At 55.6% G+C, this 26,338-nt stretch overlaps 12 protein-coding genes across 12 annotated transcripts; 5 read left to right on the top strand and 7 right to left on the bottom strand.

Moving 5' to 3' along the window:
• Nucleotides 1-357: 357 nt before the first annotated feature.
• Nucleotides 358-1,367, top strand: LTR77_000583 (uncharacterized protein; the record flags this gene model as incomplete). The annotated part of the gene is made up of 2 exons (XM_064797848.1): nt 358-847; nt 910-1,367. 2 exons carry the CDS (start codon nt 358-360, stop codon nt 1,365-1,367), a joined length of 948 nt encoding a protein of 315 aa, XP_064664082.1.
• Nucleotides 1,368-2,010: 643 nt separating this feature from the next.
• On the top strand, nt 2,011-2,732 carry LTR77_000584 (uncharacterized protein; the record flags this gene model as incomplete). The annotated part of the gene is made up of 3 exons (XM_064797849.1): nt 2,011-2,199; nt 2,262-2,512; nt 2,567-2,732. 3 exons carry the CDS (start codon nt 2,011-2,013, stop codon nt 2,730-2,732), a joined length of 606 nt encoding a protein of 201 aa, XP_064664083.1.
• Nucleotides 2,733-3,334: 602 nt separating this feature from the next.
• LTR77_000585 (uncharacterized protein) lies at nt 3,335-5,179 on the top strand (the record flags this gene model as incomplete). Its single annotated transcript, XM_064797850.1, has 2 exons — nt 3,335-3,742; nt 3,800-5,179. The coding sequence occupies 2 exons, from the start codon at nt 3,335-3,337 to the stop codon at nt 5,177-5,179; spliced, it is 1,788 nt and encodes a 595-aa protein (XP_064664084.1).
• Nucleotides 5,180-5,265: 86 nt separating this feature from the next.
• On the bottom strand, nt 5,266-6,998 carry LTR77_000586 (uncharacterized protein; the record flags this gene model as incomplete). Its single annotated transcript, XM_064797851.1, has 5 exons — nt 5,266-5,515; nt 5,570-5,664; nt 5,727-6,068; nt 6,130-6,704; nt 6,758-6,998. 5 exons carry the CDS (start codon nt 6,996-6,998, stop codon nt 5,266-5,268), a joined length of 1,503 nt encoding a protein of 500 aa, XP_064664085.1.
• A 627-nt stretch (nt 6,999-7,625) lies between these two features.
• On the bottom strand, nt 7,626-9,779 carry LTR77_000587 (uncharacterized protein; the record flags this gene model as incomplete). The annotated part of the gene is made up of 1 exon (XM_064797852.1): nt 7,626-9,779. The coding sequence occupies one exon, from the start codon at nt 9,777-9,779 to the stop codon at nt 7,626-7,628; it is 2,154 nt and encodes a 717-aa protein (XP_064664086.1).
• A 1,465-nt stretch (nt 9,780-11,244) lies between these two features.
• Nucleotides 11,245-11,847, bottom strand: LTR77_000588 (uncharacterized protein; the record flags this gene model as incomplete). The annotated part of the gene is made up of 1 exon (XM_064797853.1): nt 11,245-11,847. The coding sequence occupies one exon, from the start codon at nt 11,845-11,847 to the stop codon at nt 11,245-11,247; it is 603 nt and encodes a 200-aa protein (XP_064664087.1).
• Nucleotides 11,848-12,077: 230 nt separating this feature from the next.
• LTR77_000589 (uncharacterized protein) lies at nt 12,078-13,763 on the top strand (the record flags this gene model as incomplete). Its single annotated transcript, XM_064797854.1, has 3 exons — nt 12,078-12,603; nt 12,683-12,934; nt 12,988-13,763. The coding sequence occupies 3 exons, from the start codon at nt 12,078-12,080 to the stop codon at nt 13,761-13,763; spliced, it is 1,554 nt and encodes a 517-aa protein (XP_064664088.1).
• Nucleotides 13,764-14,304: 541 nt separating this feature from the next.
• LTR77_000590 (uncharacterized protein) lies at nt 14,305-15,338 on the top strand (the record flags this gene model as incomplete). Its single annotated transcript, XM_064797855.1, has 2 exons — nt 14,305-15,134; nt 15,191-15,338. 2 exons carry the CDS (start codon nt 14,305-14,307, stop codon nt 15,336-15,338), a joined length of 978 nt encoding a protein of 325 aa, XP_064664089.1.
• A 147-nt stretch (nt 15,339-15,485) lies between these two features.
• On the bottom strand, nt 15,486-19,873 carry LTR77_000591 (uncharacterized protein; the record flags this gene model as incomplete). The annotated part of the gene is made up of 2 exons (XM_064797856.1): nt 15,486-17,982; nt 18,039-19,873. 2 exons carry the CDS (start codon nt 19,871-19,873, stop codon nt 15,486-15,488), a joined length of 4,332 nt encoding a protein of 1,443 aa, XP_064664090.1.
• A 517-nt stretch (nt 19,874-20,390) lies between these two features.
• On the bottom strand, nt 20,391-21,962 carry LTR77_000592 (uncharacterized protein; the record flags this gene model as incomplete). The annotated part of the gene is made up of 1 exon (XM_064797857.1): nt 20,391-21,962. One exon carries the CDS (start codon nt 21,960-21,962, stop codon nt 20,391-20,393), a length of 1,572 nt encoding a protein of 523 aa, XP_064664091.1.
• A 252-nt stretch (nt 21,963-22,214) lies between these two features.
• LTR77_000593 (uncharacterized protein) lies at nt 22,215-24,330 on the bottom strand (the record flags this gene model as incomplete). Its single annotated transcript, XM_064797858.1, has 5 exons — nt 22,215-23,315; nt 23,365-23,568; nt 23,615-23,821; nt 23,906-24,006; nt 24,069-24,330. 5 exons carry the CDS (start codon nt 24,328-24,330, stop codon nt 22,215-22,217), a joined length of 1,875 nt encoding a protein of 624 aa, XP_064664092.1.
• A 428-nt stretch (nt 24,331-24,758) lies between these two features.
• On the bottom strand, nt 24,759-25,811 carry LTR77_000594 (uncharacterized protein; the record flags this gene model as incomplete). The annotated part of the gene is made up of 2 exons (XM_064797859.1): nt 24,759-24,994; nt 25,049-25,811. The coding sequence occupies 2 exons, from the start codon at nt 25,809-25,811 to the stop codon at nt 24,759-24,761; spliced, it is 999 nt and encodes a 332-aa protein (XP_064664093.1).
• Nucleotides 25,812-26,338: the final 527 nt, after the last annotated feature.

A 26,338-nucleotide genomic window follows, 5' to 3' on the forward strand; every position in this document is an offset into this window, starting at 1 on the left:
AGCGAGCATAACGTTATGCATCGTGTCACGCTAGTAGCCAGCTAGGCTCAAATAGGCAGGACCGCGTCAGGCTGCGTCTCGCTCTTCACTCCTGCTCATCGGGACGACTACTCTTCCTTTACCCATGGGCGAAACAAGGCCTTCTGCGGAATCTTGCCATGAGCTCAAGGTTCAGAGCGACGCCTTCAGGTAACGCATAACGCGAGGCAGCAACTTGCATCCATGTCAGAGTCGACAGCACGCGGAGCTATTAAAATGGCGGCAATGCCGCGAGACAGAAGATATATCTTCGAATTGTCATAGCACACATAGGAAATCCATATCCGGATCGTTCTGATCTACAATACACTTCAAATCATGACTGACCCCCAGGAACCTACCATGCACTACCTGGACCCCCACAACATAGCCCTGCTGCATTCGCTTGGCGCCATCTCCAACAGCAAACCATTCAGCGAATACTCCATTCCCCAGCAACGAGCGCTGTTCCGCGAAGTCCAGACGCCGCGTCCTACCAATCCAGGTATCAGTGTCTCTGAGCACGCGGTTCCAACCAGTCACGGCGAGGTTGACACCTTCATGTACATGCCGGAGTCGGCTCGTACGCCTGTCCCTTTCGTCTACTACGTCCACGGCGGCGGCTGGATCTTCGGCGGTGCCGTTGAGTTTGAGGCTTTCGTGTTCGACATGGTGAGCAAGACGGGAACGGCCGTTGTGTTTCCGGAGTACACGCTTGCTCCAGAAAAGCAGTTCCCTGCCCAGCATGGGCAGTGTCTGGAAGTGCTCCAGTATATCCTGAAGAACGGCGATGAACACGGCTTGATCACCGATCGCGTTGTCCTGGCTGGTGATAGCTCAGGCTGTGGGACTTGCCATGCTGATACACTTTTCTCGCTAACAGAATTACAGGTCAGATCATTGCAGCGATGTCGGTCCTCAACAAGCAACGCGCCCTGGACCTACCTATCATTCATCAGCTGATGCTTCATCCTTACGTCGACGTCACAGCCGAGCTCCGGAGTGGCATGCTTCGAGATCCCGTTTGGGCTGAGCAGCAGCAAGTAGCCTACTTTCCTACCCTCAAAGAACGTTCAAGTATCCTCGGGTCTCCAGGACTCATGAGCGCTGAGGAGGCCAAAGAGTACATGTCGCCTACGACCATGATCATCTCGGACCAGGATCCGTTCAAAGACCAGAATGAAGCATTCGCGAAGCTGTTGCAGACAGCTGGAGTGTCTTGTGGCGTGATCCAAGCTTTTGGGTCAATGCATGATGTGGAGGTCTTCCAACACGCTCGTGACAGTCCAACGGCGCAGTTGGTGATGTTGGCGGTTTGTGGGAAGCTGAGGGAAGTCATGAGATGCTAGGATGCGAGTGCTAACTATATGCATGCACTCTGTCAGAGATGGCATTGCTGGACTTCATGATATCTCCGCAGGATCGTCACACAGTGCAGAGTCTTGGGTCCACAGCCTCGCTCTTTCCGCCATGTTCCAACATCAACCCGACCACCTACCTGCGCACAGTATCGCGCTCGGGGAAGGCTCAAGCGGAGACGTTGTTCAGCAGCGACCGATATATCGAGCACTGGCAAGAATGAATCTGGCTCACAGCTTGCCATCGTGACCAGGGATTCCGAAAGCATTAGGTCCAGCAAGAGTGCGTTCACCATGCAAATGTCACAACGTCGCCAACTCAGCAGACGAGCTGTTCACCACTGCTACTAAGCGGACATTGCCACTTGCGTCTTGTGCTTGCAGGGGTTTGAGGAAGGAACGGTAGGCTGTTGGGAGACGCAATTTGACGAGCAGGTGGCTGCCGGATCTCAGAAGGCAAGAGGTAGGCACGCCTGCTGCGTCCTCTCTCGACCTCTTTTCTTCTGACGTTGTTGCATTCTCGCTTCTTCGTCTCCCTTTCAACACATCCATCTCGTCATTGCTCATTGCTCTGAAAACCCATCATCAGCACAGAACATTCTTCGGAGAAACATCAAACATACGATCATACACCATGTCGGCACAAGCATCAAGCACACCACCACACGACATGTCCAAAAAAGATCAGATGCCCAGGACGCCGCGCGCATACGACATTCTCAAGTTTCTGCAGCTCATCATCTCCGCCATCGTGTGGTTCCCACTCATCATCATGTTGATCAACGATCCACACATGCCTTTGGCCATCATCGGTTGCCTTGCCGTACGCTTGCGACCCCCCCGAGTCACGCATTGGTCATCAGCTGATGAACCTATTATCTCCAGGCCCTGTTGACCGTTCTCAGCGGCATTTTCTTCATACTCACCATGCCCTGGCCGAGGAATTTCTTGCTCGCGCTCTTCATCACTGATGTGCTCGCCACCATCTTCTGGTTCGCCACCTGGGTCATGCTCGCCGCTGCCATTGCGCTGGCGGTGCATGGTCGCGGACCGCTTCTGGCGGAGCGCGTCTTGCACCTCCTCGGTACGCTCGCCCCATGGATCATGGCCGCACTTGCCTTGTCGGTGCTCAACTGGTATGCATCTTGCTTCACGATCACGATGAGACAGAACACTGACGATCGCGACAGGCTCCTCTTCTCCGCCGGCCTCTTTCTCCTGTTGAAGACGTTGATGGACCTTCGCAAGAACGGAGGAGCGACCACGACAGTCTCCACGAAAGAGCAACCGCAGGACACGCAGCCGGCGGCAGCGACGGAGCAGCCAGCAACGACAACGACCACGACCACCACGTGACGGTGATGCAGCGGAGGGGTGGATGCGGCGGTGCAGGAATACCGACGACTACCTATTGATCTTCTACATGAGTTGGAACGGACGATGGAAGGGGCTACGGTGGTAGCTAGGGGCTTGCACTCGGCGTTGATCCTTTGGCTTTGATACCGGTTTTGGTTTGGCTTGTACTATAACGAATTGATCGATGAAGGAATGAGATGTTGTGAGACTGTTTTGAGCTTGCTTGATCCTACATGTATCTTCAGGTACACTTTGCTTCCTGCCATCTTTTTGATCTCATCGTCGCCGTTGTCGGCTTATTCATCCATCTGACCAATGACGTTGCGGCCTCGGTGAATTGTCGATCAATTTAGGACCTTACACCAGCGCTCCTCTCCTCTCCTTCTACACGCTTTGTTATGCAGACAACCATGCCATGCCACCGCAATAGCTGATCCTCTGTCAACTCGTTGTGTTTGTCGAGAATATTCATTGACTTTCTCGAACAACACCAGACAACCAACAAAGCATTGCTACGTCTTGACCAACGCAACTCCGCGACCTTGCATCGATCAAACACGCACAACAAAGTCACCGCAAGGACATCACTTCATTCCAACAAGATGGCACGCCCTCGCTCCCCCCTGGAGTCACCCTCTCCACCCGCGCAACCCCTCTCCAAACGAGACCTCCGACGAAACCGCATCGTCGAGCGACTACAGAGCATGGTCGACGAGTTCTCCACCAACCAGCACCAGCATTACCGCGCGCAACTACAAGCGGTACAAGTTGACATGACATTGATACTACGAGCGGATCCGTACTCGCAAGACGATGGGGAGGGGAATGGCATGCTGGACGATGCTGGTGAAGACATCAAGAGGGAGGTTGAGGCTATTGCTGCGCAGGTGCCGGACGATGAGGCGGCGCAGAGGGATTACCATGCGTTGGCGGGCTCGAGGTATAGAGAGTTTGTGAGGCAGGTGAATGATGGGGTTGAGAGGAGGGATGCTGGGTTGACTGCGTTGCATGTGAGTGTTGGCTGCGATACACTGTGGAGGACATGCGGTAGCTGACTGAACTCACAGAACCACTACACAGCTGCGGTGGCCGAATTGGAGCGAGTGACCCAACAGAAGTTGCACCAAGCGGAAGAGGAGCATAAGGCCCTGACAAGCACCATTCGGCAGCGACTGATCGCGACTATCTCGAAGAAGCGCGCCCAGCTGCTTCGCGACAAAGAGCAGCTCGACATTGCCGACAGCAACGCACTCCTCCTTCACCCAAACCAATTCGGTATCAATAATCCTGGATCGCCACCGAACGGTCTCCAGAATCGCAAGACACGACACACCAGACACCGCGTGGGCAGCCCGGCCCCAGGTGACCTCGAGCCCAATGGCATCAAGAAGCGCAAGTTCGGTGCAGTAGAAGACGACGGTAACGAGTCGCCAGCTCCAGCTTTCAGACCGCTACCACCACCAGACGCGCTTGGAGGCGGCAGGAGCCCGTTTAAAGACGCTCGCGGCAAGAATACCTACGCACAATATGAAGCGCCAGCATATAGCTTAGAGCGCATCTTCACCGACAAAGAGCTAGCAATGGCGACGGATACCGCGAAGCTGGCGACGTACCGCTACTTCCACCAGCCTCCAGCGGAGAAAGAGCAGGGCTCGAACGGCAACGGTACAGCTGTCGCGTCTACAGATGGAGAAGGTATGGAGACTGCGGAGGGCGAAGACGCGCCAGTCGCGACCACGGAGGGCGCTAATGGCACGCCTCCGCCTGGTCAACCTGCGGCAGCTGAGATGGAGCGGTCGACCTCACATCAAGTCCTGACGCGTGGTGGCGCACGCGCAAACCCTCTGGCTGCGTTGCAGGATCTGGCGAACCTAGCCGCGAACGAGCGCGCAGCACCTTCTGGCGGCACCAGCGGCAAGGATCCTTTCGCGCCTGTCATCCCATCATATCACGCCGTCACACGGTCCGAGAAGAGTGGCGCGCCAGCACCGTCTGGAGTCAGTCATCTGGACATGGACAATGATTTCGCGATGATGAAGCAGTCTGGACCTCGCGGAGCTGGTGCAGCGGACGCAGACTCTGAAGTGATGGCCGATGCGGATGACGAGGACACCGCGCTGCACATGCGGCGGCAATTGCTCGATCAGGCGCTGAGTCAGTCAACCACTACACAGCCTTACCGGTTGCCTTTGCTGGAGACTGGGCCTGCGGTTATCGGGAAGGGCGTCGAGCGCATACCAGGGACGGGCTTCGCGCCGGTGATGAGCATGGAGCAGCGGTCGTTGATCCAGAAGGTTGCACAGACAAGCGGAGCGCCCAGCGCCATGGCAGCAGCGCTACGCGCAGGCGGCGAGCCGATGAGCCGCACCACAAGCGCAGGTGGTGTGAGTGAAGCCGGGCTTGAAGCGCCTCCTCCTAAGAGGGGCAGAGGAAGACAGATGGTCTGAACGCAAAGCATATGGAGACGAAGTACCCGTATGTATCATACGCTGCCTCTGCAGGCCAATGTACTCTACGCAAATACCCCAAGAAGCTAGTACTTATACCTAAACTCCTTATTCTCGACATCCGTCAGATCGGCAAATTCAACGTCCCGCTTGTGCTCGACGTTGGCGTTGTCGCGCCGCTTGTTCTGCCACATGTAGTATAGCAGCAGCACGACTGTTGCGAGGATGGCGACGCTGTCGACGGCCACGATTGTGATTTTCGCGGGAGTGTATGAAGGGGCGTCTTCGTCGCGGAAGGTTAGGGGGCCGAGGATGTTTCCGAGGCAGAAGGACATGCTATGATACTGTCAGCTTGCGATGGCGAGGGGAAGGGGGTGAGGGAGGACTGACAGCACCACTGCGTTCATGGTCACTTTCTTGGTGTGTCCGGCCGTATTCGCCGCAGCGAACGAGTAGGAACACGGCAGAAACGCTCCGACGACATGCTGTGCGCGCGCAAGGAGAAACTGTCAGCAAATGTCTCAGGACATGAATCACGAAACCATACCGTTAAATAATTCCCAGCCAAAGCCGCCGTGCTCGTCGAAGGCAAGAAAGCCAACAAACTCCCGCCCAACAGCCCTCCAATCGCCGACCAAATCATGATATTCGCCGCTCTAGCATTAAACTTCGCCGCGCTCCAGGTTGCCAACAGAACGGAGACCACAGCTATAACACCACCAGGAATCTGCATCAAAGCGGTCTGCTTATCGCTATAGCCGAGCCCGGAGATGATGATTGATTGGAAGGAGCCGACGGCGCCGTTGGGGACGCTGGCGGCGGTGGTGATGAAGGCGATGAGCCAGGTTTGCGGGTCTTTGAAGGCCTGGAGGATTTGGTAGGGTTTGAGCTATCGCTCTGTCAGCGGCCTGGCCTGGGGACGATGGGGGATGGGGGGATAAGGAACGTACATGCTTATTTTCAACACCCGTCTGGTTTTCCCGCAACCGCTCAACAGCTGCCACGCGCTCCGCATGCGAGAGCTTCTTCGCGGACATCGGGTTATCTGGCATCAGGATGATGACGATGATTCCGACGGTCACGGTGATCAGGCCGACCACCAGGAAGAGGATCTGCCATGACTTGAAGCGATCGCCGTGGTAGAACTGGAATCCGTACGATAGGAGAGCTCCTATCATCGAAGCGCAACCGACGCCAATGTACCAGAATCCGACTCGCTTTGGCTGCTCGTCTCGTCGATACCACATTGATGTAATCAGGATCAGCGAGGGGCTGATGGCGGACTCGAACATGCCGAGCAGGAAGCGGGTTGCTACCAAGGAGCCGTAACTGTTGCAGGCGGACGTGCAAGCAACGACGGTACCCCAAGCCACGACGCAAGATCCCAGGTATTTGGCGGTTGGGAATCGCTGCATCATGTATGCGTGCGGGAACTCAAAGGCCAAGAAAGCCACGTAGAAGAGGAGGGACAGAGTGCCGTATTGCTCGGTGGTGAGGTTGTTGTCTTCGCGGATGCCCATGACGGCTGTACCGTCAAGTCAGCACGTCCCTTCTCATGGTAAGAAGGAGGAGACTCACCAGCATAGTTCAACAAACTCTTATCCAGATACTGCAGCAAGTAACAGCAAAACATCAACGGCACAACCATCCAATCGATCTTGCGAACAAGTCTCTTCTCATCGATATCCTCGCCCTCGCCGACTTCTGCCTCTGTCCGCAGGAAATCGAGCGCCTTGTCGCCATCGCGGAATGTAGGCTTCTCGAGATTCTCTTCCGCCTGGTACGAAGAGTTGTACACGTGCTCGTTTGGAGGAGCCATAGTCGTAGATCAACAGACAGAAAGGAAGACAGATCTTGGCACAGCGAACAACGAAAGCAAACGAAGGAGATAAGTTGATATATACTTCACCTCAACGAAACTTTACGTACCATCAATGCAACCCTTCCTCCCCTCTCGGTGCAATCATATCAATGTCACCGCAAGTAGCAATGCCCGAACACCACGAGGCTCCGCACCTTCTGATAGACGCTGCCAATCACCTGCCCGAATAGGAAGGTGGAAGTGTACAAGACCCTCAAGCACGGCAAAGCACGCGCTTGGCCTGCGTTGGTGGAAGCGTGTCTGTGGGGAGTTCTCTGGTGGAGATGTCGCGTGGTTATTGCCGATCAAGTGTTTGACGAGCCCGCAATATCCGGCCATTTGAGGCCGCGGAAGTTTGTTGCAACGACATGGTCGAGGAAAGGGAGGGTGAATGCGGGTATGTGGGACGCAAGGCGATAGATGGAAATATGGCAAGGCGACGTGAGATAGCCGAGATATTGTATCTGCAAGTATTTGCTAAAATCCCGAGAAGTCATTACAAGTCATATCCGAAGGGTATCTGCACCGTAAAGTCATGAAGACCATTTTCCCGTTCCGACTTCTCCGGCAACACCATTGCGATAATCAAGCTTGACTTGCGCCGGCCGACCTGGAAAACTTCCTCCTCCAAGAACTTATCTTCGTCGTCGCCGCGCTCGCAGTCGAGCTGCGTCGTCTGTTCGTCAAACTCCCTGTCCTTGATTCCGTCCTGCCCATGCCATTGCCATCTCCTCCCTCTGCTCCAGCACCAGTATCCTCACCGTTCAGTCTGGCTTGCTCCGCAGCCTCAGCCTCTTCAGCCTCCTTCCTCGCGGCAGCAGCGAGAGCTGAAGCGACGATGTCTTGGTAGTATGTCTCAGAAGTATCGACGGCATCTTCAGCTATTTCAAGCGCAGTCCACTCGCGATTTGCGCAGCACAGCTTTTGCACGCCACATTCGCCGACGAGGATGTCTCGGATGCTATCTCGGACCTGGACCGCTGATGGGCGGAGCGTAGCCTGATGGATCACCATGCGCGCGACCAGGTTCAGCAACGCTGGCACGCCTTTTGCGATTGGAGTGGGTAGGCGTTCGACGTCGTCTTTGAGGATGTCGATCCAGGAGTCGATTTTGTCTGGTGACATGTGGAAAGAAGTATCGGTCCGCGAGCGCTTGCCGTGTGGATTGGGCGACAGCACGCGAGAGGTACGGAATTTGACAAAGTCGTTGGTCTTGCCTCTGACCATGAATGTGATGATATCCAAGAAGACGCAGCCGAGTGAGTAGATATCTGCGAGTTCCGAAGAGGGGTTTGGCAGTCCTTGCAGGATGTCTGTTTCTGCCAGGCTGGTGTTGGAGGGTACGAGATGGATGATAGTGGCTGGAGGAGACGGCCCGGCCATTGAGGATGCGATGGAGGCGTGAGTGAGGTGTCGGCTGAAGTTTCGGAAGGGGTGGGAAGATTTCTTGGGCGAGGAGAGCGGTGTGGTTGTGCGGCGGGTCATGCTACCGGTTCTGCTTGGAGGTTGGGGCGAGGTAGGGCTGGTGGGTATTGTTGCGATGCTATTGCTGCGTATACTGCTGCCGTTGGATGAGCGACCAGATGAACTACTTCCACTCGAGCTCATCTGGCGGAGTCTGCCGAATGCTCCAATGCTAGAGATAGGTGGGCTCGAGGCGACGCTTGCAGGTGGGTTCGAGAGCTGGGACTCGGGGGCGGCGTAGTCATATACTTCAGTCTTGTTGACCTTCTTGCCACGCTGGAAAGTCCGTAGACTCCCAATCTCGGCGAATGCGATCCGGTTTTGGTGGTCGATGAGGATATTGGAGGGCCGAATACTGCCGTGAGCAGCGCCACGGCAATGAAGTGATGCCAACGCATCAGATATGCAATGCATCCATTCGCAGAGGAGGGCGGGTCTATCCGCAGCCCGGACTCGTTGATACTGCATAGGGTTGCGATGGTCGATGAATGTGCCCAACGTATGTTCACCGACGAAGTCAGACACCGCAAAGCCAGCATCTTCTGTCGTATACGATGCCCACACCGATGCGATATGCTCGTGATCGAGCGCTTGTGCCCTGCGTACATCTTTTAGGAAGGCTTTGCGTAACTCTTGCTCGGTCTCCTTGTCCGTGAGAGCATATTTCCGGCGCATGTAAATGTCTTCCGGTCGGCCAGGGAAGTGAATCCTGTCCCATACCTGCAAGCTGACAGCCGGCGGTAGAGAATTGACGTATTCCATCGGTATGTGTTCGCTCGGTCCATAGTCAATGTGCGATCCCTGCTTCAGCTCCCGAAGCAGATACAGGAATTGCATGTCGTAGAACCTCTTGTTGAGCGCTTCATTGTTCTCGACAGCAAGCTCCAGTTTGCGAACATTCTCAAAGGACATTGGCAAGTCGCTGTCATCCCACGAGTCGTCGATGCATCCAAAGATCTGGTCGGGTACCTTGACCTCGGTCAAAATGAGAAAGAGTCGTTTGGCCCTCTCGAGGATCCATTCCATGTACGTCTCATCGGTGAGACCCTCCCCAAACGCCAATGGCTTGTTGAGGAAGTCGCGCTCCTCGCCTCGGAGCTTCGAGACGATGAAGGACTTGTTGACCTTGGCCTCGATGCGCGCATCCGTCCACCAGAGCTGTTTCAAGGCGGCGTGTGGAGTGACAAGCGAGTGTCCGCCGTAGCCGTAGATGTACGCATTGAGTGCAATTGTAGCCGGAGTCGGCGCGACCTGAGCGAAACTTCGAGTCCCCATTGTTGTCTGCCTGGTTTTGCCGGTTGAGATGATGTGATCGAATCGCTGTCTCAGAGGTGGAAAGAAGGTTGCGCTTGTTGCACGGGTGGGATGGACGCGTTGAGCACCGTATACATGGCTTGTATGACCGCCGCAGAGGTCGGCGAAGGACAGTAGCTGCAGGTACGAGCAAAAGCGGGACGAGGGGCAATGAGGACGAAAAGCAGAAGAGTAAGAGATGTCACCGCGTGGGAACCTACATCTACAGCCAGTCCCGCGGCCAGGATGACCGTCTGAGAGGACCCATCTCCAACCACATGGCTGAAAGGATTGGTGCCGCGTCGCACGTCGGGGAGCTGTAGTATCCCACAAGCGGCGCGCCTGTGATACCGTCGGTACCGGCTTCGCCAGAAGGAACGATCGCGCGGCCGATGGTGGCAATGTGCTCCCCGCGTTTGGTTCTGTGTGACCACCCTCCTCATTCGACGGTCACCTTTTGACAGCTCGAGACTGCGGAGAGACGCGTGCTCCACTCACATGGTCAGCGTGGAGAGTGAGGCCCTTGTGTCGGCCAGAACCGTGGGATGCATGAGCCGCGCCGCAAGGAGCGATAGGGACACGAGAGGAAGTGAGCTGTCCAATTAGTGTGACGAAATGTGAGGTCGGCTTCTCCTCGCCGGGTCCGACTTGCCAAGCAGTGCCGGTTTCGGTCTATGAGTGGTTGAAACAACTTCTTCCTGGGAGGACGAACATCACCCTCAGCACACCACAGCAGTCTCCGCGAGATTACGTGTAAGCAGCGCATCTTTTGTGCGAGTGTTGGTCGAGTTGTTGTACCCTCGATTTATCCGATCCCAACGGCCATGCAGACGAAGCGCCGGGAGGTGGTACAAGACCCGGTGGGTGGGACGAGCGCTTATGCAGACTAGACGATAGGCAATGGTAACACCACGTGGACTCGGTGTGTCGCCCCGGGATGAGTGCTGTGCAGGATCTGGGGAGGGATTTGAGGCATTTGCTATACACGCTGGCGGTGTAGGGGGCTGGGCGTTCAGGGTATTCTAGCTTGTTGACCCTTCATCCTGCGCGGTAGAGTACCGCGACCGGTTCGAAAAAGGAGTTGACGACACATTACCAGATGCACACCCAGACGCAAACTGCTCAGTTATGCAAGATGTTGCAGCGGCAGTGGCTCGGGCCTAGGACCAACAGGTCAAGATTTCCTCGGGTTCAGCGTAATCGACACACCATAGACTCCCTGCTTCTCGACCAACGCTGGATTGGAGGTCAAGACAAGTTCAAGACCATCTTCCATGGCTTGTCCCGCTCTCAAGTAGAAACAAGCCCATAGCTTAAACTCAATTCGACATCCCGCGTTCCAGCGCACCGAAACTCCGTAACACCATCCTCACCATCACCATGCCCCGGGGTATCACATCGCTAAGCCCGCAGAAAGCAACAATTTCCATCCCAATGATTCCTATCATCACCCGTCTTTCTTCGCATCTCCACCGCCCCCTTCTACCACCCCTTCCATCGCCTCACCACGCTTCCCCTCATCCTTCCTCAGAACGTCCTTGACACACTGTAGAAGGATCTCCCTCTCCTCCTCCGTAAACCTCTCATCACAATCCTCCACCATCGGTTGCAGAAGCTCCAGCACCACCGGCGCATGATTCACAATCATCAGCCATTCCGTATCAGTCAGCTCCTTCCTCTCCTGCAACCTCTCCAGCTTCTTCCGTGCTCTGTCCGCATTGATCTCCCCCCGCTGCACCTTGCCCATGTAGTCCTCGTACAGCGGATGTTGTATCCGTCGCATGTGCAAGGCCGATAATTTCCTTAGTGCTTTTGATTGGGAGAAAGGTGTTCCGTATACGGATGGGTTCTTGAGGTACGGGTAGTGAGGAGACTGGAGATGACGTTCGTGCTTGTCGAGGGAGGCGAGGAAGTTGGCAGGGCGGGCGTGGACTTTCTTGCCGTCAGGCGCAGCGTCGTCTTCGCGGGCATGGCGGGCGCGGGTGGTGGTGATGTGATGGAGGACTTCGGCGTTCGGGAGGTGGCCTTCGACGCGGAGGATTTGGACCATGGTGGGCGCCGTGAAGGTAGGTTTGTTTTGAGCAGGTGGAACAGGTTGGAGCGACGTGGGCGGCTGGTCTAAGTCGTGGTCTATATCATTTGTAGCCTTTAATTTCAAGCAACAATTTCTAGAGCTTCCCCACAATGCGCTAATGCGGGGTTGCGTGCCGGCCAGAGCCGAGCCGTGGGGCTTGGTACTGTCGTCACTGCACTTCTAACCAACTCCATCAAAATACCACAATGAGACTCAAGTTCATGATCTCAAAGGCGATGGGAAGGATGTCTGCCAACAACTCCACCTTCCAATTCCCGATACTGGACCTACCAAACGAACTGGTGGCCCATATCATCGAATTCATCGACGACCTCAACACACTTCGCAACTTGGCCTGCACCAGTCACCGACTCCAGCAGCTCACAGAGCCCAAACTATGGCGGGAGATAACCTTTCGTCTGGCACCGAGTCTACTCCATATTGTCGCCGCGACGGAGTCTCGTCATGAGCGCGCCTCGGCCGTACAAGTCTTGAATGCCCCACTGAGACCGAAGTTCGGACGGGACATGTCGAGACTTGCCTATTTGATGATGATCGCGCGGAACTTGCGGGAGCTGATGGTGGAAAGCCCTCTGTGCAATGCTACCCACTTGAGCCACTTCGAAGATCATCCGACTTGGCGGTCCATGACGGCACAGCTGTTTATGCCATTTCAACGAGCAGTGGTCGGCAATGCTGTGGAGCACCGACCTCTACAGAAGTTGACCAAACGTGTGTGCAATACAACCCTTTTTGCCGAGGGCGTCGGGCGTGGAGCGGGGATCCAATGTACTTGCTAACACAAATACAGTCACTCTACATCTGAACGGTCCTGGTTTGCCATACTGGACACCAAACGAACGCTCCATCTCGATATTTCTGCACCCAACATTGAAATATCTAAATATCTCTTGTGTCAACATACCCGAGGATCTTTTCGATGAAGTCAGCGAGCGGGCAATAACGCCCCTCCAGCACCTCGTCCTCGAAGAGTGTAATATCAGTGTGCGCGGCCTTCATGGCCTGCTTGGTCTACCGACAGGTCTCGAGCACCTTGTGCTAGGTATGTATGGAAATTCTCAACATCGGGCCTGTACTTTATTGACCTTTGAACAGGAGAAAACGCGCACAACGCCCGGCAATTTGACAACGAAGTGGAAGCCTCCTACAACCATCTCTTCCGCACGAACGCTAGCGCTGTAGTCAAGGCTCTTGGTCAACAGAACCACTCATTGAAGTCGCTGGTCTATGTAGCGGCCAGCGCAAGTGTTTTCGCCGATAGTCAACTTCTTCGAAGAATGGCAGAGGGACGGCAAGCTGGTGTGGACGCCGGCTTTGCAGACTTCCACGCTCTGGAAAGCATCACCTCGAGTGGAGCAAACTTCACGTTCGAGAGAGCTGTGCTGTCTTCGGCTCCGCCACCGAACCTCAAAGTCCTTACTTACCAGGCCGAGAACGCCATCACATCTCCGCACGGCTCATCGTTGCAAACAAACGCCGATGAGACGGAAATGAACAACCGGCTTGTCGCGCTTCTTCCCTTCCTTCGCGCACCATCTGCTTCAGTCCCAGCCAGTCTCGAACGCCTCAACATCGTCTACCAGCGCCGCGTTCAAGCACCGGTGGTCTTCACTGACGACAAGCAAGCACATATCGAGAAGACGGCCAAAGCTTTGAAAGCTGTTCACGGCGCGGTCTTGATGGTGGGCTTCAAAGGGTTCGGACAATATTACCCTCCGTTCCTGTACGGTGAGGACGAGCCCAAGGAGAAGATGATCTTCGATGGAGAGTCCGGCACGTTTTATGGCCTCAAGCCGGGATACGCAAGGCTAGCAGATCTTACGGACGAAGATGATTCTGATGAGGAGTGGGCGCCCATCAACGTGTCCTAGATTTCTACGAACATTGCTTTCCAACGGACGACATTGAGTGAGTTGCTATCCTCTGGTCATGATGAATTGATGTTCTTGGTGTCCAGCTTTTGGTTGTGATGGATCTTCGGGACTGCGGAGACGATTCGTGTATTAATGTATCAATGTACATACTAGATATGCCAATTGTACCGATCGTTCGGAGTCCTGGTGCTTTTCAGCTATCGTGGTTGTTGGTCGTTGAACGTCCCGTCGACCGACAGTGCTTCTGCTCGCTCACAGACCTCGGCAAATCTGTATGTTTCGAAGTTCAACTTCATCTCCATCCCATCTAACCAACAAACTAAAACAAAACAACATACAACACCTTCAAACCATCCCTAAACACACCATGGCATCCCAAACCCCTCCCATAGTCGTTCTTTTCGGCTACGTAAGTCTCTCAACTCATCCCACATCCAACCCATGCTGATGGTCTAAGGACACCTCAACCTTCACCCTCAAAGCCCGCCTCTGCCTCAAATTAAAAGGCATCCCCTACACCTTCATCCCTGTCCCCACCATGATGCCCCGTCCTCTACTAAAGAACACCTTCAACCTCACCTACCGCAAAATCCCCATCCTCGCCATCGGCCGCGAAATCTACTGCGACACCTCCCTCGTCGCCGAAGCCCTCGAGCACTTCTTCCCGGAATCGGAAGGCTACCGGACGCTCTACCCCCTCGCCGCAGACGGGAGGAGTTACCGGCCGATGATCCGGGGGTTCGCGAGTTACTGGACTGATCGGCCGCTTTTTCGAGTGGCGTGCGGGTTGATGCCGGCGAGTATTTGGGCGAGTGCTTTTGGGAGGGATCGCGAGGGATTGATTGGGCATAGTATTGATGCGGAGAAGTTGGGCAGGAAGATTCCGGAGAATCTTTCGAAGCTGGATTTGCAGCTCAGCATGCTGGAGCCGTTGTTTGCTAATGATAGTGGGGATGAGGGGTTCGTCTTTTCCACTGAGAGTCCGAGTCTGGCGGATATCAGTCTTTTCTATGAACTGAAGTGGGGCGAGGAGATAGCGAAAGGCAAGTATACAGAAGGTATTACTCAAGGAGAGACGAAGGATGGGGAGCTGGAGGGTGCGGCGCCGGTGCTGAATGCGCAGAGGTACCCGGGGTTGTGGCGGTGGTATAAGATGATGGAGGTGTACTTTGAGAATCTCCCGAGCACGGAGGAGACCTGTAAGAATTTCGAGGAGGTGGTGAAGAAGATGAGGGAGTCACCGGCGCTAGGGACGAGGTCACTGTTGTTACCGACTCCCAGGTCTACGCATGCGGAGCTGGACAAGAAGACTGGGTGTGTTGAAGGGGCGTTGGTGTCGATTGCGCCTGATGATACTGGGCGGGATGAGTATGTTCCTCCACTGCTGTGCTTCCATGATGCCGCATTGCTAACAACACCCACAGCCCAACACTAGGAACACTAATAGCAATGTCCCCCGAAGAAGTCGTCATCAAGCCTCAAAAGCTCGATCCCCCTGCGACCGTCGACGTCCGCATCCACTTCCCACGACTCGGCTTCGTAGTGCGGCCATCACCAGCATCGAAACTATGAGACGAACTCACCAAGCGGCTTGGAGATGCAATAACAATGGAATCTTCGTTTCGAACGACATCATTTCCACAAATATATACACCTTACACGCAAATGCGACGCTACCCGCCAATATCAACATCACATCAACACTTCCAGCGGCACCACCTACTCAGCCGCCTTGTCAACCATGGCTTTGTTCGTGGAAGCCGTCCTACGGCTCCAGAACCAGCCGCCACCAGCGCTCACCGGCGCCGTATCCGCCTTCTTCGGCTCCGGCTTCTTCGCAGGCGTATACTCTTCTGCTTCCTCCTCAATCGGCGCAGGTGTGCTGGGATAGCTAGTCGGCGTCGCCACTTGCTCAGCATCGAAGATCTCTGCCCTCGCGGCCTGCGCATCCAACCTCGCTCTCTCGGCCTCCTGCTTCGCGGCCTCGGCTTCGAGCTTAGCGTTAGCGACTTCGGCTTGGATTTCAAGGAGCGTCTCGTCGGCGCGGCGTTTTTGGACTTGCAGTGATTTGCGCAGCTCGTCGACCTCGGCGCGGGCTTGGGCTTCGGACGTTTTGGCGTTGACGAGTTCGAGGAGGAGCGCTTCGTCGGGCACGGGTTCGTGGGTGGGGTTAGCGAGGACCTTTTGCGTAGCCAGGCTGGATTTGCGGGGAGCGAAGCCTGCGGAGCCGGGGACGGAGAGGGAGGCTGAGGGGGTGTGGGAGGGGCCGGACGGGTGAGTGGGCACGGTAATCGGTGCTGGAGTTGGCGTGGGAGTAGCGGATTCTGCGACGACCGGTGGCGGCGTAGGCGGTACCACGACCTCTGCATCGCCAGCAGGTGGTGAAGCAGATACAGCAACCGTTGGAGGCGTCTGCGAGCCCTCCGACTGCTGCCGCTGCATCTTCATAGACCGTATGCTTTGCACGCTGCCCACCGAGTCTCTCCTCCCCAGCTTCAACTCTCGTAAACCAGTCGTACTGCCAGCCTGGCTCGAGATGGACCCAGTCCTCGATCTCTCATGCGACTGAGGCTTGTTGACAGTAGGAACATCGCTGCTGCTTTCGCCGCGGGAGAGCCATCCAGTGCGTTGCCTCTTCTCGACAGCCTTCGCTTCCATCCGCATCTGGATCTCCATGTTCTGGATCGTGAGCTCGAGCTTCTGCTTCTCCTTAAAGTCGTCGTTGACACGGGTGCGGAGCTCCTCGACCTCAGAGCGCAGGCTTTCGCTTTCATTCTGGAAGGTCATAAGGCTCGTCTCTGAGAACTCTGCTCGCTCGCTGAGGGTCTTGATCTGCACCTCTGCTGCGCAAAGCTGCTCGCGAGTGCGCGTGAGGTTGCTCCGCAGCTGTGCTTTCGTCTCGAAGCTGTACGAAAAGCGAGCGTTGCTGTCCAGTCGGCCCTGGACTTCGTGTACCAGCTCATCGAAGTCGTCGTCGGTCTCTGCCACCACCTTCGGCTTTTCTACGTCCTGGTCGAGTCGCTTGGGAAGAGTCTTGACTTCTGGCCGTGGTCGCGACGGCAGCGTCTTTCGTTTGTCCGCCACATCCGTCGCAGCCTCCGGCATCAGCTGTCTTGCCATCGGCGGCATACTCCTCCTGACATCCTTGCCTTCCCGACTTTTCGGTCTTCCACGCCCGAGCCTGCCAACAAGCTTCCTCACCACGCGATGATCATCATTTCTGTCCTCGCGCTCCTTCTGCAACATCGCGGCCATCTGCGCATGCTCCCGCTGCATCTCTGACAAAGCCATTAGCAAGTCCTCAATCTGCGTATGCAGTTCCTGCTGCTCCTTAATGCCATGCATGGATTGCACGTGAGCTTGATTCGTACTGATGGACACGGTGCGCATGCTTTCGGCCTTCGACCTCATGCTTGCGCTATCTGCCTGGCTCTCCCGTGCTTCGCCATCGTGGATCTCCGCGTCGGTTGGTGCAGTGCTGGCAATGCTATTGGCAGCTGAGCCTTCACTACTGTTCTCATTGATAGTTCCAATGCTCGTCTTGCTTGGGCTTCTTCTCAAGAAACCCGGTCTCGATAAAATGTTGCCGCTAGGCGTCTGTGGTTCCTTCTCGGCGCTAGAAGGCGAGAGAGTCGCGGCTGCGCCTTTGCTCGGCGTGTGAGCGTGGTTCGGTGTCCACAACCGTCCAAGAAAGCGGGATGCTGCGGCTTGTACGTCTGGCAGGAAGCCGGCGGACTGGCCAACGGACTCGCGATCTTTGCTCTCGAACTCGTTCTCCAGCTCTGCCAGACGCTGGAACGTGATGATGTTGCCCAAACTTGTGAAGTCGTCGATGAGTTCGTCGGCACTCAGACCATAGACGTCCCAGATGCCACGGCCAAGCAGGAGCTGCATGACTTCTTCGAACTCAGTAGAAGCCATCATCTTCTCCTCATTTCGGCGGAACAGTGCGATGGCGACGCGCATAACGGTCTCATTTGCACCCTCTGCGAAAATGACGTCGTAGATCCGGAAGAGCATGGGTAGCGGGCAGGTGACAGCGAAGCAGGAAAGGAACCATTGGGAGAGGTAAGCCGGCTCAACACCCAGATCCGTCAAGTGCTCGGCGAGGGCTGGATGATGCTGCTTGAGAAGGGTGCTGAACTGGAAGATGCGCATATGGAGGCCAGAAAGAGACGGCAGGAAGGATGGTCGCAGCGCGTAGTGGTCCATGAGCCTGCAATAGAGTCAGCGTTGTTCATTCTCCCAGGTCAGTGAAAACGCTGCTCTCACCTCACAAGCACACAGAAAGCCTCCTTCTCACCCATGTTCATCAACAGCGGCCCGACCAGGAAACCGAGTCCCTGGCAGTAGCCGATATCCTTGTCGTGCAGCGAGAAGCACTTCAGTACCCGGCCTAGCATCTTTTGTCCCTCACCGTCTGCATCCCTGAAAAGCTCGACACCAGGAAACGAGCGGCCGACATCCTTGTTGATGATACCCTCATACGGACTCTTCTCATTCTTGAGCTTCTCAAACGCCTCTTCCAAAGACTTGTCTCTCGCACCAGACATACTCGTCCACACCACACCTCGCAAAGGCGGCGGAATGCCAGCTCGTATCTTAGCAGTCGTCAAAGTCGGCAACCGCGATGCAGTGGATGGGTAGTCTTGAACGAGGGCTGCCCAGAAGTCGAACTCAGTCATGAGTGGTGGTTCGTCGACTGGCATCTGCTGCAGCACGTCCGGCCCTAGACTATACCGTAGCTTGGATCCGTCCTGCTTCGAAACCAGCTTCTTCAGATGTGCCATGCTCGGAGGTCGGCTCTGGCTGCGTACACGCTCGACATGCTTCGGCACCGCTGGCGCAGCGAACTTTGCGTTTTCTTGCTCAAGCCGTGCCAGGAGGAAAGCGGTAGACTCGTCCTCAGCGCCTTCTGCCAGGTCCTTGTCTTCCTTCTCCTGCTCTTCCGTCATGTCTAAGGCCTGCCAATCGAATTCCACGTCACTGTCAGACGACCCAGAGTCTCTTTTCGGCGTGCTCATGCTTCCGTTGCTCTGCGACAGCCACGCTGATGTCGTGTCCATGAAGTCGAAGCGATCGGTCTCCTCGGAACCGACAGCTGGCGTGTCGAGCGGGTCATCCTTCGAGTAGTCGAAGAGCGTTTCTTGTCGCGAGGGCGGTCCGAAGGTGTTCTGTAGGATCTCGAGGCTGCTTGGCTTGCGGAGATGCCGAACGCTGCGGACACGTGGAGTAGCCAGTACGTCCTCGACCTGCTCAGAAGACAAGTGGTCGTAGTCCAGGCTCGATTGGGATAGTGCCACAGAGTGCATGCTGTCCATAGACATGTGAGCCTCTTGCGGAGTCCTTGGTGACATGGAGAAGCTGGGAGTGCTCGGACTTGCAGCAGGTGAGTTTGAGTACTCAGATCCCTCCGGTGAGTAGGGTCCTGAAGTTACCTCAATCGTAGGCGTCTGGCGTTCTGATGCTGGCTCACTCGTGGCCTCCGGTACTTCGTCTTGTGCAGAGGTTGTCTTGAGCACGAGGTCAGGCTTTGGTAGACTCGCCTGCAGGTCCTCCAGATGCGGAGGTGCCTTACGAGAAGCTGTAGGTGTTTGCTCTGCTTCCAATGGCACATCCTCAAAGTCTGCTGGGACCTCCTTAGGTTCTGCCGTCGAGCCTTTCTGTGTCTCGAGTTCTGAAGACACTCCCTCAGACAACGCTGGCGTCTGAGGCCTCTCGGCTGCTGCCCCCTCCACAGCGTCGGCCTCCACAAGCTGTATTGATCCTGGCCGAGAGCCATTGTTCAGATCCAGCTCGGCGGTCTTGGATGTTGTCTTCTCGTCTTCGGTCATATCTTCGCGGGCTGGTCGCTCGGCGTTCTTTGCGTACGTTGTCGGAGGTCTCGAATTTGGTGGAGACTGAAACTCATCGTCGTCAGAGTAGTCTGAAGCCGAATCTGAATCCTCCTCCGCCTCCTCTTCCTCCTCAACCGGCTTAGCTGTCTGGGGCATTGGCGAAGCCGTCAACCCCGCCACATCGGTTCCAGACATTGTCGTATCTATTACCATCGTATTGGCTGCCATCTCGCTCGATCGCCTCGCGGAAGCTGTCTCGGCGGCGGCCATGCTTGTGATGTTACAGTCTGAACCAGCAGACTTATTATTACTGAACAAAGCACCGCCTTCTCAATGCACACCACGACCCCTCCACCTGCCACTCACTACCTCTTTCTCGATTCGCTGGCCAGACACGTCTTTCTAAGCCCTATCGACCCTGTCGCGTGGGCTGTGGTCGTCAGCTTACTCCAGCTGCATAGAGGCCTCCCAGCTATTCTCGGACGCTGCAGTTAGTAATATCACAGACAATGAGCGAACAGCCACTGCAGTCGAGGGAGTGAAGACTGCGTGGGCCTGGGAGAGTTGGGAGACATTGTCCAGGAGTAGCGGGAGAGGGATGTCACTAAGGCCGCTCTGGCCGAAAGATCGGCGTTTCATTAAATCAGGGGTCGAGGCGGGAGGAGCCGCTTTTATCGCGCTGTCACGTGCCAAGGCACAACGCAAATTGGAAGGAGTCGACTACATCTCCACCACCGCCACCACCACCACCAGCACCGTTCATATGCCGTAACTCATACTGACAGCGCTATCGCTTCTCAGGCCAGTCCTTCCATACATCACGCCTCTCCAGTCTCCACGCCTTACTCTTAAGCGCCTCCCGTACCAACCACAGACTCTGCCTCAACTGCGCAATGGCAGGAAACATGGTCCCATCCCAATACTCCTTACTCTCCTTTGTCATCTTCCTTCCTGCCTCATAATCTACACTCGTCTTCTCGTATACATCAGGCAAAGAAGTGGCATGGCATTTCTCGCGTGAGTTGTCGTACCACTTCTTATCGTACTGCTGCCAGAACATGTCTCTCGAGTACAGCTGCGCGGCGTAAGCCCATTTCATTCCTCCAAGCTCCGTCACTTTGCTTTCGAGGTCGAGATTGGCGGAGACCCACTCCTCGTAGTCCCTTGGCGAGACACCGTACAGGCCAACGTTCAGCATCATCTCATCTTCTTTATCTTCAGTCCTGAGCGGATGCGGATGCAGCGTCGACATAGCACCAATACGCAGCGGACACAGCCAAAGTGGCCAGATGTCTAATCGCTCTGCCTGCCAGTTGACGAACTCCTCCGCCGCCGAGAAGGGCAAAGCAAGATCCAGAATCACCATCAGAGTGTTCGGATCCTGTGCATGGAGCGCCTTGTACAGCATCCGCGTCCGCAGCATGAATTCCAACCATTGTGGGGTTCCTTTGGTGAAAGGCAGGCCGGTCAGATCGAACATGCTTTTGCCGCACCAGAAGCAGCCGCGGTTGTACCGGAAGAGGTAGTCGGGCAGCGGGACCAGCTCTCTGTGTGGCTCTGAGCCACCGGACGAGATGCACTCCTCGACGTGCATGTAGTACCATGGGTCTTTCGCACGGCTGAATCTTTGGACTGGCAAGCCCTCGGGTTTGACATCGCAAAGCTGACCCGTCACCACCGCACCCTTGGTCGGCGAGAACATCACACCATCCAGATAATCGACGCCCTCATCCTTCCAAAAGCGCCTGAACATCCTAAGCGCTCCCTCCACACTTTCAAACGGATGATAAGTTACCTCCACCCACTTCGCCGCCGGCTGCAGTCTCACATACAACAGCGTCACCACTCCCAACGTCCCCAAAGCCCCCGGCGCGCCTCGAAACACCTCCTTATTCTTAGCCTCCGAACAATTCACAACCTCGCCATCCGCCATCACCATCTCGATCTTACTAACCGTCTGGTCAAAGAACGAATGCTTGAACGAACTACTCTCCCCCGCCGTTCCCGAAAACGCGCCTCCGACAGTAATACCTGGGAACTCCGTCACCACCAACGGCATCAGATTCAAGTCCAATGTCGCTTCCAGCAGAGCGTCCATAGGTGCATTGGCCTCCACAACAGCGACTTTGTTCACGCCGTCGATCTCGAGGATATTGTTCAAGGCGCTGGTATCGATCGTATTGGTTGAAGTACCGTCGACTGGACGTCTGGTGGAGGATGTGGAGCCATGGTAGATGCGGAAGCGCTGCTGGGTTTTGTGGAAGTTGCGGACGGCGAGGGAGATGCGTTCGACTTCGGCGCGGTGCTGTTGGCGGGAGAGGGCGAGGAAGGCGTAGGTTGGGGTGCGGCGGTGTCGCATCTCGGACGATCGGCCTTAAGGGACGGATGGTGTTGCGATGCTCAACTCGGTGGTCACGAGCGAACAAAGATGAAAGGTGCCAAATGACGATGCAGGTGCTGGACTTGGTAGCATTGATCTTGGGAAGCGAGGAATGCGGCCACAGCACCACGTCCGCACTTACCAACAGTATGTCTCGATGCATTCTTCCTCTTCTCGTTCACAAAAACAAAATTCAGAGAATCAAGACATCGCAAGGCGGGAACGCTTCTCTCACGGCCACACCTGATTCAACCCAACCATCGCCTCCCACAACTCCCGATCCGTCTCACCCTCCGGCAGCCCCGGTGTGCTCCCCTTCTCATACCCATCGAAAGGCACCCTATCAACCCCACAAACCTTCCCCATCCCTTCCCAGTCCTCAAGCCCTCCCATCTTCCCCGGCAACGTCCCGGTCTGGAAGTACTCCCGCAGAGCTCTGCCCGAACACATACTCGGACTAGCATACGTGCAATGCCCCTCTGAATCCTGATGCAACACCCCGGCCCCTTCGAAACCCTTAGCCATGACGAAGGCGTTATGCAGTGGCGTGACAGGGTCGAATGTATTGCCCACGAATAAGATAGGGTGCGCGGTGGTATTGTGGAAGTTCCCATCATACCGCCAATGCGGACGCGCATGCCATGACGTGCAAGGCAGCATTATCGACGCCCATGCTGCGCCGATGAGACCGCTTGATGCCATGAGTTTATCCGCGTACTGCTTGAACTCCTCCTTTGTTTCGCCGGTCCGAGGTGAGCCGTCTGTGCAGGCGATGCCGTAGGTAGCTTCCCACTGAATCATAGAGGACTGGCTCGTTGTATGGCAAGAAGCAGAATACGGACCGTCTCGCTCGCATTCGTAGCTTAGCGACTCACCGATGGCAGGGCGTGATTTCCTTTTCCAGTCCGCGAGGGTGGGTGCCGAGCCTTGCAAGATCTCGTGCATGACTTGCGCGGTCGTGGGTAGTTCGCGGAGCGGATTGTAGACGATATCCCGCAGGAGCCGCTTGAGATCGTTGTCCGTCACTATCTCTGGGCCGTAGGTGCTGTTGCCTGATACAGAAATAGGGTTGTGTTTCAAAGCGGTCATGGCTTTCTGGACATTCCCTGCGATGACTGCTGGGCCGTCTTCGTGGTACATTGCACAGTGGCCCGGCCCACCTTCGTGGCAGTACTCGGCGAATTTGGCGACAAGCATGTCAGTGTCGCGGAGATTAGTCGTCCAGCCGGCGGCCATGTAGTCGTGGGAGTCTGCCACGCCGTCGAGGACTGCGCGGTGGATACGGTCGGGGTACATTGTCGCGAGATGGCTTCCGAGGATGGTCCCGTAGCTCTGCGTCTTCATCAGCATAAGTACAGAGTTGCTCTGGTAGAGTGCTTACAAAGCCCCAATACTGTACCATCTCCTTGCCAGGCTTGTATTTCGTTCGGGCAGCCATCTCCTCACGATCTGCTTCCGAATACGAAGCAGCCTCCGGAAGAGACAGCAGCCACTTCGCCTCCTTCTCTCGCCACTCGCCGTGCCGCTCAAAGATCTCGACGATATCTCTCGCAACCGGTGCTGTGTCCATATGCTTTGCGAGACCCTATACAATGTTAGAATTTCATCAAAGTAAGGCTTGATCTGCTCACCTCCTCAGCCCATCGCTTGCTACAACCTTCAGCCATCGCTCGCTTGCTTGCCCAGACGTTGTCGAAAGCGATATCTGAGGTGTCCATGAAGCCATTGGCGTCCTCTTCCAACGCCCATGCTGCTGCGGCGAGGTGGTCAGGGAAGCATGTAAAGAGCGGGCGAGTGTTGTTGACTCCTCTTGGGTCGAAGCCGATGATGTCGAAGTACTTCAATTAGTCAGTGGGCTATACAGGCGTGGAAGAGTGTGCATGCGTGGAGTTCGGCTGGTCAACAGGCTGTGGTGTACATACCTTTGCCGTATGTTCATCTGCATCTGGCCCAGCAGAGAGGATCTTCTGAACATGGTGACCACCCCTAAGTACTTGACCAACGCCCGAGCCACCAGGGCCACCTGTATAGCAACATGAGTAGCTGATGACAGTTGGAACGACCTCGTGGGTCATCCATGCTCACCAGGATTCAGCACAACAGCGCCGCCATAATTCTTATCCGTAATTGGCACCAGCGCATCCACCTTTACCAATGCCAACTCGACGGTCTTGGAGGCTTCTTCTGAAGTCCCGTGCCAGTCCATTGGCACTTCGAGCCGCGCACATTTGAAGTCTCCATAGCAGTTGTGCCAGACTAGATCCTTGTACGCTGGTGTCTGCTGAGAGTCAGCTGATTGTCTTCTTGCTCGGGTAGAAGGAATGTACTGCATCAGAATCAAAGCCATTGTCTTTACTCGGAGATATTCCTTGCGTGAAGGGTATCTGGCTATTAATCCAGCTGGAGGTTTGTAGGTATAAGTTGCTGATGCGCTCGAAATGCATAATGAAGGAGAGAGCTGAGGAGGGGTTGAGGAGACAAAGGAAAGGCTTGTGCTTATGATGGGATTGATTTCAACATGATGTGAGTACAGTCACGGCGTTCCTGTAGAGGAGACGTCTACCCTGGTTATCTGACAGTGTTGTTGACCTGCCTGAACCGGGTAGTTCTTGTCACTCTCCACCGAACGCCGATGTGCCAATGCCGAATGCCGACATACATAGCCGACCTCACCTCGCCTCCTCCTATGCTGTACATCCCCTTCCCATGCCATAGTCAACCCCCCAACGCCTTGCTCAAACGCTGTCATCTCGACAAACCACCGAAGCCTCGACCTCAGAGCAAGCCCTTCTCACGGAAGCCAGCGATGCGCTTCTGGACTGCAGCTCTTGTACGCTCGCGCCACAACCCCCGGCCTTCTTGAGCCCACTTCTTTGTCATGTGGGCGTTGTGCATGTTGGCCTGGACCTGGTACGTGGCCGTCGGGTTGTCGAGGTGAATGTTGATGAGGATCTCATCTTCATCCTCGGTGTAGTCGGGACGCTTCTTCCCGAAGCGTTTGTCTCGGACGCCTGCGTGTAGTGTAAGTAGAGGTTAAGAGAGGCATCGTAGAAGCTGACACTTACTTTGGACCGACTTTACGCTCGCATCCGACTCCTCGTCCTGCTCGCCATTCTGGTCGCCATTCTGGTCGCCATCCTGGCCATCTTCTTGCCCACCATCCTGCTCGTCCTCTTGACCTCCGTCATCCCCAGTGCCTGACACTCCGTAATCTGCCCTCCCGAGCTGGGCGTCGATTGGCGTGCAGATAGCCTTCATGCCGTCGATCGCTGTCTGCAACGTCCTTCCGGAGAGGTCCACGCTGCTGCTTCCATCCTCTGCCGAAGAGCTACCCCATTGCGCAGCCTCAAGGATGTCACTCAGAGCGCGAGCCGTGCGGAAGCGAATGTCTTGACTCCTCCGACTGAGCTGGGACTCAATGTCCCTGATTTCGGCATCGATGGTGTCCTTGTGCGCAATCACAACCGCTTCCTGACTGGCATCATCACGCAGTCTCATGGCCGACGACTGCGCACCCGCAGCCTCCTCCTGTCCACCCAGCATCGTCAACCGATCGCGAAGCTGGCGCTCATCGTCCTCTGCCTCCTCACAACCAACAGCACTGTACGTGACCTCGTGGTACACGTGCTTCTCCTCAACCCCAGCGTTTCTCAGATCGACCCACTGGCCGATGATCGCGTGCAGGGCGGTGCGCATCTGCAACTTCCGGGTTGACGTGACCCTCGATGTGCCGGATTCTAAGACAGCGATCAGGCCAACGATGACCTGTTGCCGAACTGGATAGCCGGACGTGAAGGCGCTGGCCATCACGTCGGTCTGCTTCTCCATGACGGCAGGTGTGTCGTTCTAGGTGAAGTCAGTGTCTGGTTGTGACCTTCAAGGGGAGAAGTGAAAAACTAACCACGGTGGTTGCTTGCGTGCTGCTGATCAGAAAGCAGGATATATACTGATCGTGCTTTTGTTTTTATCGGTAGGTGTGCTTCAAAGGGTTCGATCAAGTGGGGGCCCGAGAAGAAGGAAGGACTGCTGGTGTTGGGAGCAGTGTTGGTGTATCGGAATTGCTCGTGGTTGAAGGCCGGAAGAAATCGACATGCTGGTGAAATTAAGCACGGGCTTCCTCAATGGCCTATGGAGGGTTCCATCAACTTCCTTTGCAGACGCTAGTCCGCTCCGCCCCCTGTTAGCCCTCCCGTGTTCACTCCCTGAAGGCCCTGTCAACAACGAGAACGTCAAAAGCTCACCCTCCTGCTCTCTGAACATTGACAAGAACAATCCTACCAGCAAGCACAGAAGCAAGCGATCCGTCTCAAAGGACACCAGCATAAAAGAAACGTGAGTACCAAGCCCTTCGCCAG

This window comes from Saxophila tyrrhenica (assembly GCF_035928015.1).
Source record: "Saxophila tyrrhenica strain CCFEE 5935 chromosome Unknown scaffold_1, whole genome shotgun sequence".
Lineage (NCBI taxonomy): Eukaryota > Fungi > Ascomycota > Dothideomycetes > Mycosphaerellales > Extremaceae > Saxophila > Saxophila tyrrhenica.